At 41.8% G+C, this 14,018-nt stretch overlaps 1 protein-coding gene across 1 annotated transcript in view; it reads left to right on the top strand.

Moving 5' to 3' along the window:
- Mmp20 (matrix metallopeptidase 20) overlaps positions 1-5,167 on the top strand; it is a 48,305-nt gene extending 43,138 nt beyond the window's left edge. Inside the window, exons 9-10 of the mRNA XM_008829897.1 lie at positions 3,325-3,428; positions 4,882-5,167. Coding sequence (XP_008828119.1) covers positions 3,325-3,428; positions 4,882-4,982 — 205 coding nt within the window. The 3' untranslated portion in view covers positions 4,983-5,167. The remainder of the gene's footprint in view (positions 1-3,324; positions 3,429-4,881) is intronic.
- Positions 5,168-14,018: the final 8,851 nt, after the last annotated feature.

Raw genomic sequence — 14,018 nt, 5'->3', positions numbered from 1 at the left:
AGGGAGGGAGGGAGGAAGGAAGGAAGGAAGGAAGGAAGGAAGGAAGGAAGGAAGGAAGGAAGGAAGGAAGGAAAGAAGGAAGGAGGGCGGGACGGAGGGAGGGAAGGTAGGTTTGGGAAAGAAATTTATAAAATTGCCAACACTTGCTTCTTTTGTTTTAAATAGGTCCTCACTATGTAGCCTAGGTTGGCCTAGAATACCTGCCTCAGCTTCCTGAGCACTGGGATTATAGGAATGTACCAGAGTGCATGCCAACAATACTAGACACTTGTAATTTTGTTTGTTTGTTTTGAGACAGAGTCTCTCACAACTTGCTATATAGCCAAGGACCTTTAATGCCTGATATGCCTAACTCCACCTCCCAAATACTAGGGTTACAGCGTGCACTACCATGCCCAATTAATCCGTGCTGGGGATTAACCCACGGTTTCATGCATCCTATGAAAACACTCTACCAACTGAGCCACAGCCCATTCTGCAGCATCTTTTGATAGCCATTTAATATTGTTTTCTTTTTTGTTTTGGGGGTGTTTTTTGGAGGGAGTCCTCATTTTTTTAATATTTATTATTTTTATTTTATGTGTATGCATGTATTGCCTGCATGTAGATAAGTGCACCCGTGTCATGCAGTGCCTGTGGAGGACAGAAGAGACTGTTGGATCCCCTGGAACTGGAGTTATGGACAATTGTTAGCTGCCATATGGGTGCTGGGATTTGAACCCGGGTCTTTTGCAAAAACAGTGTTCTTATTCGCTGAGCCATCTCTCCAGCTCCTCATTTTTAAATATTTAAGATTATAAGTTTGTATTGTGACATATTTTCACCTAGTGCTATAGTGTCCATATGTTTCCATGTTATTACAAATCCTTTATTCCAGAATCTTCTCATAGTCCTTCTCCACAAAGGGCCTTGTTTTCTAGCCCTCATCTGGGATCACACGTGGAAACTCCTTTCTATCCTTTTCATTCACCATCGCTACCCCCCACAGCAGCCTGCCCTTCCTCAGGGCGAGCAGAAAGGACACTTCCTCCACGAAAGCCATGTGGCTCCCGATTAGAAGTGGACTTTGTTTATTAATTTCCGTCGGGAATCCCAGGTTTCTCCCTTTTTGTCCCTCCCGAATGCACTGAAAAGGTCACCTTACTCCTCAGTTCCCCTTGCCTTTCTTCTCTTCCATATAATTCATTCTTCTTTAATTCTTTGGGCAAAGTCCACAGCACAGCAATGGTTATCTGTCTTAATCCTTCCCTGGTCTGGTTTTCTGGACCACCTACGGCCACTGCATCCCAGGTTCCTCTGTCCACCTCCTGTCAACCTTGCCTACCACTGAAAAATGTGATCTGCTGACAGGTATAAAGACTGAAGACTAAACAGAGGGTAAGACAAAAGAGAAATTAGAAATTAAACTCATTGATGACTTAGGATCCCAGGTCTAATCTCAAAGTTCACTCAACCTCATACTAAGAAGCTAGAGTTAATGGGCCTTGGGATCAAAAAAATGACAAAGTCAATGGCTAGGACTTGTCCTGGGCACCACATGAGACAGATGGGTAGGCGGTAATGTGGGCGTGCATGCCTGTGAACTGTCTCACCCTCATGGTCACCGTTTCCCAGAGGAGGACTCAGATATGCAGATAATATGCTCAGAGCACACTGTCAGGTTTCCTTGCTCACACAGCCAGCAGATAAACGTCAGAGGACAAACCAGAGCCGTCTGACCGGAAGTGTGAAGCTCTTTGCTCTGTCACCAAAATCTCCAACTTGCCATCCACAAAGGGCTAGACTGTCACAAGTTTTCAGTAGCTCACAGCAAAATAAGAGCAGCAGTGTGTTATAAATGGGAGCATTCTGTGACAGTACTGCGAGGATTGTTGGCAAGGGCTGTTTTATTCTTAGTTTATATGCTCTCTGCTTTTTGTGTGTGTGATAGCGTCTTTCCTTGTGAAATGATAATGAATATTTGATGGTAATGCTCTTACTTGGTAAAATTCAAAGTAGATAACTTTGTGTTAGTGCCACAGACCTTAGATGCTATGATGTCTATATAAAAGGTCTCAATGAAGGGCTGGAGAGTTGGCTCAGCAGTTAAGAGCACTGACTCCTCTTGCAGAGGACCCTGGTTTGATTCCCAACACCCACATGGCGGCTATGAACCGTCCTTAACTCCAGTTCCAGGGGAATCTGAAGCCCTCTTCTGACCTCCATGGCAGTGCATGACAAGGTGTACTCACATACATGCAGGCAATACACTTGTACACATAAAATAAAAATAATAATAAATAAAATATTTTTTAAGAAAAGGTCTCAGCGAAATATTAATATGTCACAGTCAATCTGTTGACATGTTGGAGAATTAGCTTCTCTCCTTGCCCCTAACACCTTGCTAAATCAACCCAAACCCCAGTCACTTAAGACTGCATACTTCTTTGTCAAAGTTTGATTCCCGCTCAGATCTCAAGGGCTACTTTCCCCCTGTCCCATGTAGTCAGAGGCACATTTCAGGGGATGGTAGGCGTGATCTGCTGCCACAGAAAACTACCCAGTAGCCCTGGGGGGAAATTGTCTGGCCTTTTGGTGAGGTGTGTACCTGGGAATGTCCCTAGTCGGAGCTTTGCACTCATGAAGGGACTTTCTCATACTGTAGATGGAGTATCACTTGAAGAGGTGATAGTCATCTCCACCTGAGGCTGAGTTCATACAGTCCCCAGACTCACACAAGTCACGGTCTTTCTACAAGTGTGACTTAGATCACAGAGGTGCATTAAGGGGTCTTCAGAACTATCAGTGGGTGGTGGTTGATTAAGAACTAGAATCTTAATCTACTGTTTGGTCGTATGATCTTTCCAGGAAACAGGAGGGATGGGATGCAGTTAGACTGATTTAAAAGACAAAGGATCATCTATGTGGCCTTGGGTTTGAAACTGTCTGGTGGAGACTGGTAGGCTTCTCAGTGGGGACACAAGTGAAGACAGTGACTGCCCCCGCCCAGAATCTATCAGTAGTCAATAGTTGAGCAAGGAGGGGTAACACATTAGGGAGGGAGATGGGAGAGGATGCAGGGCTGCAGTAGTCAGAATGCCCTGTGTTCATGTATGAAATTGTCAAAAAACATTCAATAAAAGTTATTTCCTAAAGGATCAATTATTACAGTTTTTCTTGGCTCTAATTTAGTGATCACACGTTGATTTATTACTTCAAGAGAGACAGAGCTAAAGAGAGACATCTAGAATAAGTTATAAATTGGACATGGCCAAATAAGCCTGACCAGCTCAATATCACCTATAGCCAAGAAAGACTTATTTATGACATAATATTTCTTTCCAGCTATGATGAGAGAAAAAGGAAAATGGAAAAAGACTACCCAAAAAACACCGAAGAAGAATTCTCCGGAGTGAGTGGCCAAATAGATGCTGCTGTAGAATTAAATGGTGAGTGTCCCCGCTTGAAACTTTTGGGAAATTATAACAGGAAATCTGGGCTCTGCTTTAACGCAACAGAAAGTAGGTTTTGGATGGGAATCACTGGTTCTTATTTTTGGTCCTAGGCCCTTTTAGAAGTTTAATGAACCAGATTTCCTACTAGAAAAAGGAATGATAAAAGATGCGCTATTATGATTCTCCCTTTACTCCCTCTACTAACAGATGGCTTTTAAAAAATATAGCTTCAGGCCAGGGATGTAGCTCAGCTTGTCTACAGCATGCATGAGGCCCTGGGTTCAGTCTCCAGCACTACATAAACTGGGTGTGGTGGCTTGTAATCCTAGACCTTGGAGGAGGAACTTCAAAGTCATACTCAACCATATAGCAAATCCAAGATCAATCTGGAATGCATGAGACCCTTTGCTAAAGAAAAAAAAAAAAGTCCAACTTCAGCCTGCAATACCAAGAGGCTGAGGCACATGGAAAAAGAGTTTGACATCAGCCTGGGCTACATAGTGAGACCTTGGCTCAAGATACATGTGGCTGGAGAGATGACTCAGTGGTTAAGAGCATTGGGCACTCTTTCAGAGGACTTGGGTTTGGTTCCCAGCAAGAACATGACAGCTAATAACCATCCTAACTCCAGTTCCAGGGGATCCAATGCCTTCTTCTGACCTCTACGGGAAATGCACAGCATGGGTGTACTTACAATGCAGGCAATACACTCATACACATAAAATAAAAATACTAAATAAAATATTTAAAAACAACAAACAACAAAAACCCTATGGTGTAACTTCCATCCAGTAGTCATAGATTCAATCTTCTCAGTATCTTTTACCCCTCTATCACCCAACTCCTGAAATTTAGCACATAGATAGAAAAGTTGAATGAACTGGGTATTACATACATATCAAATAAATGTAATTCCATCCTCTGCCCTCATGAAATGTTGCACATCTTTGGGAAATGCCTACCCATCGAACACAAATGAAATTACCGAAGGACAAGACAGTCTGTGATTGGACTGAGTAGTGTTACGAGGCTTCACAATGATGATTGCAAGAAGTGATCTGAGAAAGCAAAGGTCAGACTTGGCCGTTGGCCAGTTCATAGTGAAACATTGGCTGGTTTTGAAGATTGGGTAGCAGTTTGACAGGGATAAGAGAAGAAGAGAGGGCTTCTTTGAAGGGAACAGCCTAAGCGAAAACACAAAGCATAACTGAGGGTGGTTAGCTGGATGACCCCAAGGTGAAGACCTTACCCTGGCTGAAGCAGAGAGAAAGAAAGCGAACAATGTGAGGAGTGTCGGGTTCCAGGGCATGGTAGAGCTCCTCAGAGGTCAGCTCACTGCCATCTGGCAAATTCCTAGTTCCCCAAGGAAGCTGCAGTTGCTGATCCTCCTGCTTACAGACCCACAAGCCATTCCCAGTAACCACAATGTCAACGTTGTCTCTTTTAGGCTACATTTACTTCTTCTCAGGACCAAAAACATTCAAGTATGACATGGAGAAGGAAGATGTGGTGAGCGTGGTGAAATCCAGTTCCTGGGTTGGCTGCTAAACAGAAAGATCTATTCTTTCCTGAGGAACGAGAATGACTGTGAGCAGCTGATAACTGGGTTACGGTCTGAGCAGGAGAATGCAGAGGAGGCTTCTCCCAGCCCTCAGTTCTAAGGGTGATTTAGGTTCACTGAAAAAATAATGCTTCCATTATTGTCCTAATTATGTACTCAGAATTTTAATCCAAGTGAGAAATTAGGCCAACATGACACAAAATCAGAATCAATATAATACACTCTTTAGTCAAACATTGTTTTTTTTCTTATGTACTATATACTAAAGCAAATTAAACAGTTTGGTTTCTATTTCTGGGAGGAAGACTATGTGTTTCCTCATACACACATTATAATACTTTCATTAGGAACTGCCATTACCACACAAATTAGTAGCAGTAGTAGTAGTAGTAGTAGTAGTAGCAGCAGCATTAAAAAGCAATGACCATCACTTATTTTGATAAATATAAACGTACCCATTTATGCTTTAAAGACGTCACAAACAAAATACAACACCAGGTCTGGTTTTTGCTTTGTTTTCCATACTCTGTGTCTTCTCATTGGTCTCTGAAGAGGGCTGATCGACAGGCATTCAAAAATTTTCATGCTAGGCAGCAGATGGGCACTCTGCAACAGGAAAACTTTTTAACAAAAGCCAGTAAAAATGTTATATTAGAATAGTTCCTCATTTCTCTTTTCCATTAATATTTACTAATCTTTCTCATGCTTTATTTGGCAACAAATTATATGTACTTGTAGAAAATGTAAACCATGTGATAGCATCATGAGTCCAGAGACCCAGGATGAATCACAGTCATTCTTTCTACTTCCTGCTTCCTGCTTCCTCCACTGGGAGCATCTTTGACTCATCTCAGTCCCTTCCAAGCAGTTTCCCAATAGAAGAGTTCACTTTTTTTGTTTCATCTCTGCCTGGTCATCAAGACAGATAAAATTATGGCTATCATTCTTATGATTTTTAAAAATCTTACCCTCTAGAATTCTAGAATAAATCTAGAAAAATTCCAAAACATCTTGGGGGTTCCAAAATTGAATAGTATATGCTTCATAGATTGCTTGGAACATCTACAGTTTTATTAATGGCTGTCATTGCTATGATCGTTTATTTATTTCATATCTTCATTCACTAAAGACTTAAGAAAGAAAGGGACACTAACTCAAAGTGACTCCAAGCTTTACATTTGGTTTCTGTTAATGAAAGTAGCTGTGCATACTCAGACAGATGTTGACTATTATTGAAGACAACTCTGCTGTCCAAAGACAAGGTGCTTCTGTTGAGAAGCAAGGCCACTTTTGAAAAAAATCATCAGCTGGAAACTTCTTACTACCAATAAGCAAAGAGTGGGGACTAGAGAGATGGCGCAGAGGTTTAAAACGCTTGCTGCTTGTGCAGAAGACACAGGCGTGGGTCCCGGCACCCACATGGGCAACTCACAACAGCCTGTTAACTCCAGCTCCAAGGGATCCAGCGCCCTCTTCTGCCCCCCTCAGGCACCTGCACATACAGTACACATAAACCCACAGAGGCATATACACACATACATAAATAAAAATAAAGTATACCATTTAAAAAGTAAGCACAGAACAAAACAGTGTAGTGAGACCTTACAATGTTCAACAGAGACACAGAAACTCCCCTACGTCTATACCTAGGAGAAATTAAAGCATGCCGACACAGAAACTCCCCTACGTCTATACCTAGGAGAAATTAAAGCATGCCGACACAGAAACTTGTTCACAAATGGTCATAGCAGCACTTTCATAACAGCCTAAAGTGAAAACATGCCCATCATGTGGCATACGTGTGAATAAAATGTGCTACGATGCGGATGAAGCTTAAAAACATCATGCTAAGAAGCCAGACACAGAAGGTCATACATTGTACAATTCTACTTATATCATATAGGAAAACCTATAGAGGCAGAAAGTGCAGCTCTACTTGTCAGAAGTTATGGGGAGGGGATATTAGGGAGCCACTGGGAATGGGAACAGGGTGTCTTTTCTGGGTGATTAGAAATGTCCTAAGACTGGTGGTGGTGATGGCCGTACAACTCTATGACGATGTAAAAACCATTGAATTGTACATTTCAAATGGGTGAATTGTATATTGTATAAATTCTATCTCAATAAAGCTGTTACATTTTAAAACATAAATAAGCAAGGAGATCAAAGTAGTGTGGTGAGCCACAACACTCCTGCGATCTAGGAGCTGCTCCAGGAAGCATCCAGCGGAAGACATCTGGTATGGACCAGTCGGGCATTCTTCCTATATCCAGCACTACCCAGGAGCAGGCAGGCTGAAGATGCACCACTGTGCAGAGGGATGTCTGGGAAAGCAATAAGCATGTGCTGTGAGGTGGACCGGCTGCAGTCAAAACCAAGGACTTCTATTTTCAACTACGTACTGTTGTTTAAGTCCCCCAATCTTTTTCTTAGTTTCCTCTTTTGTAAAACTAAGTAAGAATAGCTGTTAACCTCCTAGAGACATTTAGAGGCTTCAATAAACGACTCAAGATATACAAAACCCTTAGAGTAGGCTCTGGTACTCTTGAGTTGTTCCTGGTTCTCTAATTGTTCTCAAGATGATTAGTTAATTTCGTTCTGAGATATTGTGGAGAATTTGTGGATTACCCTTGAGACTGCACAAGACTTGGTAACCTGTTACAACACATGAATCAAATGTCGGAGAGCAATCCGACAACCGGTAACCTGGAATTTTTCTTATTCAAATCCTAAATTAAGTCAATAATTAGAAAATATACTGACTGGGGCTGGAGAGATGGCTCAGCAGTTAAGAGAGCACTGGTTGCTCTTGCAGAAGACTTGGGTTCGATTCCCAGCACCCACATGGTGGCTAACAATTGTCTGTAACACCAGTTCCAGGGGAATCTAACACTCTCTTCTGACCTCTGCAGGCATTGCACAACAAGAGATCACTTACCTCCATACAGGCAATCCACTCATACACATAAAATGCAAATAAATAAAAAATAAAATATTTAAAAGAAAATGTACTAGCTGTGATTAACTCCAGTGCCCAAAAGTAATTTTCTCAAGTAGTCATTATTTCTTTGTTGAATTAGAGGCAATCTTGACTGTCACATATAACTCACATATATCAGGGAGAAACAGTCTAAAATATAAGAGACTGTATTTGTGTCATAACTTAGGAAACTTAACCCTATTAGATGCAAGAAGCTTTAGAGAAATAATTTAAAACATATATAGTGAGCCTTCTACATCTGTGGATTCCTCATCCACAGATTCAACCAAGCAGGGATGAAATATAGTGACAATACTGTGTCTCTACTAAGCATATATAGATTTTTTTTCTTGGCATTATTCTCTAAATGATGCAGTAACACTATTTACATGTTATTTACATTGCATAGGGTATTGTAAGTAACATAGATGGTTAAACTATACATAAGCATGTATATAGCTTACCTTTCACACAAAGGATTTGTACATGCCTAGGTACTGGTATGCATCAAGTCCAGGACCAGAATCCCTTGTGAAAACTAAGGGACCCTGTGTTCTTGCTTGGCTTCAGGGTAACTAAGGGCAAAAATGCCATCCCATAATAATCTGAAGAAAATATGGTTCAGTCACTCCTTTGAGTGAATTCTCTGATGACCTCTGACAGTTCTCCTGTTAACCTGAGTAAAGGCTTTGGGCAGAGCCCTTTGAGGACTCCAGAAAAGCTACTGAAAGATGAATGGGTCTGCGAGGTAGGGGGCTTCCTTCATAGCAAATTTTCTGTGGCTAGAGCCAAGCTCTCTTCCATGTAGCCTCATCCGAAATGGCAGCCTCAACAATTGGATCTTTTGTTTTTCTTTCTGAGCTTGTTTGGAGACAGCTTAGGATTCTGTATCACAACACCGCGGTTAATCCAACTATGCAGGTTTTATTCAGAATTCTGCATGTAATTTTTTGGATTACCACAACATCTTCAGGTGTTTTCATTCATACACACCCAGGCATTTTGTCCTTATTCCTGTTCTGGTCAATTCCTTCTGTGATGATGCTGAAGGTTTTTTTGTGAATATTCTTAGCTAAAATACCTAGTATGGTGACATTTGAGAGAAAGTGTGTAATACTGGGCAGTAGGCTAATTTCAGACTCACTTTATGGGGAATGTAAGAGTCCAAGAGAGAAGATTTTCTGCACCCACCCCCGCCACCATCACCAATAGGCCTGAATAAAAGGAGGAAACAGCATCCTCTGATCATCTTACATCTGCCAAGCATGTCTTTATCTTAACCCCATCCCAAAGTGACTAGTTAATGTTGTCAGACTAAAAGATATCTTTTTATACTCAAAATGTCATAACCCCAGCTCCACTCACAGCACCTAGACTCCTGGAATTGAAATAAGAGCAGAATTAAGGAGCTTGCTGGTAAGTAAATTTTACTGGAAAATTAGTGAAGGACTTTGGGGGACAAATGAGGGCTCTTCAAATGCACATGGCCTCAATTTAGTCTGTTCTCAGTCTCAATCCAATATTCTTTCCTCTAATCCAATATATCGTTTAGCATGTTTTGGGGGAAAGTTAAACTTTTCTTGCACAACGCTGTTACTCTAGCAGGAGTTGGAGGAGGGATCAGATGACAAAAGAGCCAATGCGAAAACTGAAGAAGAACAGTTGGGGAGTGCAGTGTTGAAACCCACTTAGACCGTCTGCAGTGGGCGAGCTAAGCGTGTTGATACACCATCACTAGCCACTCGTTTGTTCTTAAACAGTCTCAGGGCTGCAATGCAATGATAAGTAGTGTAAGCCTTGAGGTTTCTTAATCAACGTAAGTAATGTTAGCTGCTGCTGTAAAGGATGGAATAAGAGCACTGCCCACTTTAATCACAAGCTGTCCAATGAGTATAGCGTGTTCCTCTGTTAAACTGTGTCTTTCCACATATAGGTTTGTTGTACATTGATAACTATTACTATGCACCCAGAGGAATATTTAGAAGCATATACCTAGGAATGGAGTTGTTGGGTCACAATCTGTGCATAGGTTCAGCTTTGATACCACAAAATCATTTTCAAAGTGATTGTAGATGTACCAATGGACATTCCCACCTGTAGTGTGTGAGCATTTTCATCAAGTTTTATTAAAGGATCATTTCTCTAGAGCATTCATTGTATGTCAGAGGCTGTTTGTGTGAGTTATCCATGTTGTTGTCTTAATCTTCACAACAAGTGAGACAAATGTCACCTTCCCTCTACTTTCAGGTTGAGTGAACTTATCCCAGTCAGCTAAAAAAAGAAAATACAGAGTTGGGAATGGAACCCTTGCCCAGTACTCTTAAGCCATCAATATTTCCCTGAGATACATATCAGTACACTCAGCCTTGGAGCAAACACATGTGACAGATCCTTCAAAACATACTAAAGGAAGAGCGGTGTCTTGCCATGCGCCAGCATCAGCCATCAGCTCCGCCCTGGGACACGCTGAGGGCAGTGAACAGACATGAGGCTTCCAAGTAGACGCAGCCTGGGAAGATGCCCTGGGAAATGGCAGGGGACACACTAAGGCAAGGCTAGGTGCTGAGACAAGAGCCCTGTCTCCACTCTGCCCTCAGTGTGGACAATTTACACTGGCCACATCCTTATCAGTGAGTCATCTGGTTCTCTAGAGCCTTCTGAGAAGCATATAGACCCTAGGACCATGAATAAAGAAGTGATTGTTGTACACACACCAAAGCTTTCCCTGGGGAAAAGTTACTCAGTTACTTTTCCCCCTAGCGCTCCAACCTTTGTTCTTTGGTCCTGTTTGTTATACCTGAGTGAGATTTTCTACCACTGTTCTTCATGCCACTGGTACCGTGACTGATAAATTCCCACACTGATGGGAATATATCTTAAAATGCCCACAGTCCCTTTAATGAGCCTTGCCTTACACATTAAGGTAATCCCTGGGGTGATTGCCCAGAACCTCTGGGGCAACTTTCCACCTTCCCACAGGTGGAATGTTTTGGGGCATAGGTCATCTGGTTCTTTCCTCCAGAGACTGTTGACTCCCTTGAGAGAGGAAACCCCTGGGAGATTAAGTCTGCTTCTTTAGATGCAAGGCACTGCCTAGCCTTCCTCTTTGGACAGACACTTCTCTAGGTCTCTGTTTGTGGGGATTTCTCCTTGTGACTTCTGACCTAGGTGGTTTTTCTCTGCCATGCACCCCTGCCATGATAGCAACTTCATCACAGGCCCAGATTAACCGTGCTACCACCAGGTGTTACCAGGTGCTTAGATGTGTTAAAACCACTGCATACATTCTCTATATTTAGAAAGAAATTAGGGAACAGAGATTATCAAAGAAACTGGACTTAAATAGAGTTTGGACAAATGTGGGCGGGTATCTAATTTCCTCCCCACCATGCTTGTGACCATCTTATAATTTACAGAAAGCCATGAGACATTTACAAATTTAACTGTGAGATAGGCTAATTGGTCTTTTTGTTGGGGGAGAGGGGGCTGGGTAGATCTGGACCCCAGGTTGTCTCTAAGAAAGATTTGTAATTTGAGTCCAGATGGAAGAAAATTGGGTCTTCAAGGTCTTCGAGCTCTAGACTCTACACTCTTCATAAACACAGTAATTTTGAAAGTGTAAAGGAATAAAAGGCCACGGTCTAGTAGCCAAATAGAAGGGCACAAGCAGCTTCTAAGTATTTTGAGAGGACCAACCAACCATGGACAGAAATCGCCAAAACAGTGACCCAAAATAAACCTCTTTTTATGTTAGTTATCTTTGCATTTTGTGACAGTAATAGAAAGCTGACTACATCAGATGATTTAAGACAATCATGTTTCTTTTCTTTCTTTCTTTTAATATTTCTTTATTATTTTTATTCTATGTGTCTGAGTGTATTGCCTGAATGTATGTGAGTGCACCATGTCATGCAAAGCCACAGAGGTCAAAAGAGGGCTTTGGGTTCCCCTGGAACTGGAGTTAAGGACAGTTCGTAGCAGCCATGTGGGTGCTGGGAATCGAACCTGGGTCCTCTGCAAGAGCAGTCAGTGCTCTTAACCTTTGACCCATCTCTCCAGCCCCAAAAATCATGTTTCTTTTGGAAGAAAATCCTTTTTGCAGAGAAGTTCAGAGAGAGCCCCTCTCACAGCTTGGGGAGAAAAGTATGGATAGATAAAAGAAGAAAAGTTTACAGAGACCTTTATTCCAAGGGAGCTGTTGAGCACTTCCAATTTCCTTTAACTCTAGGTCAGCGTGTAAGAGAATAATATTGCAACATTCCCTGAGCCCCAACAATCTTGTTTCCCAGTTATCACCGCAAAAAAAAAAAAAAAAGTTTGTCATGAGCTGGTTCAGGAACTGCAGAGATGGCTCAGTGGTTAGGAACACCTGCTGCTCTTGCAGAGGATCTGAGTTTGGTTCCCACCACCCATGTCAGGTGGTTCACAATCGCCTGTAATTCCACCTCCAGGAGGAATCTGACACCCTCTCTGGTGTCCTCAGGGACTGAACTCACACAGACACACAGGCAGACATAGACATAATTAATTTTTTTTTAATTTAAAACTTTCTTTAAACGGGCTCATTTCATGCACTGTGCATACCAGGTCTGCTCCCACCTGTATCCATGGGGAGAAATGCAACTGGACTGATTGTAGGGTTGGAAAGGAACAGTCTGGGTGAGAACTAGCCCAACAGTGGGTTTCGTTTGAACTTTGTGCTGTTGGGACACATAGTATTATTCCTCATTTCTTTCTCTATTTTAATTAGGTCATGCTTTAAAATCAGCAATTCATTGTGGAATTGAGATTTTCTCCAATCTTTTGGAAAATTGGAAAGCCTCCTGATGACACACCTGGGACAAACACAGGGGTCACCACTCAGCTCCAGCCGACGCCACTCACAAGGTTTTCCAGTTTTCCAAAAAAAGGGAGAACATTTTAATTCCACAGTTGAATGCTGGTTTTAAAGTGTGAGATAATGAAAACAGAAAGAGAAGTAAAGACACTACCTCTCCCTTATCACCACCCTGACTCTCAGGCTAAGTTTTGCTGTCAATTAGCACTAGGTTTACAATTAAACTACAAGTTGAAAGAGTTCATTTTGCCGTATCAGTACTTGAGGCTCCAGGAGGCTACACACTTTCCCTCAAGTTACTCAATAACTAAACTCAGAACTCAGACACTACCCCAGGTCTTCTAAGGAAAATTCATATATATATAAATGTGTGTGTGTGTGTGTGTGTGTGTGTGTGTACATATGTACCAGTGTGGCACTGGGGATTGAACCCAGTGCTCGGTGCATCATACATGCTAGAAAAGTGCTCTACCGCTGAGCTACATCCCCCCCCAATTTTCCTCCTCCTCTTCCTCCTCCTCCTCTTCTCTTTCTTCTTCCTCCTCCCTTTTCTCCTCCTCCTTGTCCTCCTGTCTTTCTCCTCTTTCCCCTCTTCTTCATTTTCCTCTTCCTCTTCCCTGGTCTCCTTCCTTAACTGGGTATCACTATGTAGCCCAGGCTGCCTCAAACTTCCCTTCCAAGTGTTGGCATTCAAGCATATGCACCACTGCACCAGCATCCGCTTTCTTCTCTACTTCTTTCTTTGGAAGGAATTGAATTCACTTCTGGTAAAGAAAAGGCTTCACTAGTGTTTAATGTACTTCTTAGAAGCAGAGAATAATGACCTCTAGTCATTCTTGTCTGAAGGTTTTCCAAGGTCGTTATTTGTATAGTCATCAGGGTTCTCTTTGGTAAACATGAAACTGCACTGGTTCTCCTTCCCCGGGAACCACGTTATTTTTTTTAACTGAAAATCAGCATTTTATTCAGTGATGGATGCAATAGACCCTATCAGTATTTCCCATATCTATAATTGTGCCACCAATAGAAAATATAAACAATTGTTGTAGAAATGTCAAAATTCTTCTACTGACCCCTTTTATACATACATACAGATAGATAGATGATAGATAGATAGATAGATAGATAGATAGATAGATAGATAGATAGATAGATAAATTTTAAGGAACCACATTATTTTTATATTTTATTTTTTTTTTGAGGCAG

Source organism: Nannospalax galili, unplaced genomic scaffold (genome assembly GCF_000622305.1).
Source record: "Nannospalax galili isolate Female #2095 unplaced genomic scaffold, S.galili_v1.0 scaffold1750, whole genome shotgun sequence".
Taxonomy (NCBI): domain Eukaryota; kingdom Metazoa; phylum Chordata; class Mammalia; order Rodentia; family Spalacidae; genus Nannospalax; species Nannospalax galili.
The sequence above is the reverse complement of the archived record's forward strand: the minus strand, read 5'-3'. Positions and strand labels throughout refer to the sequence as shown.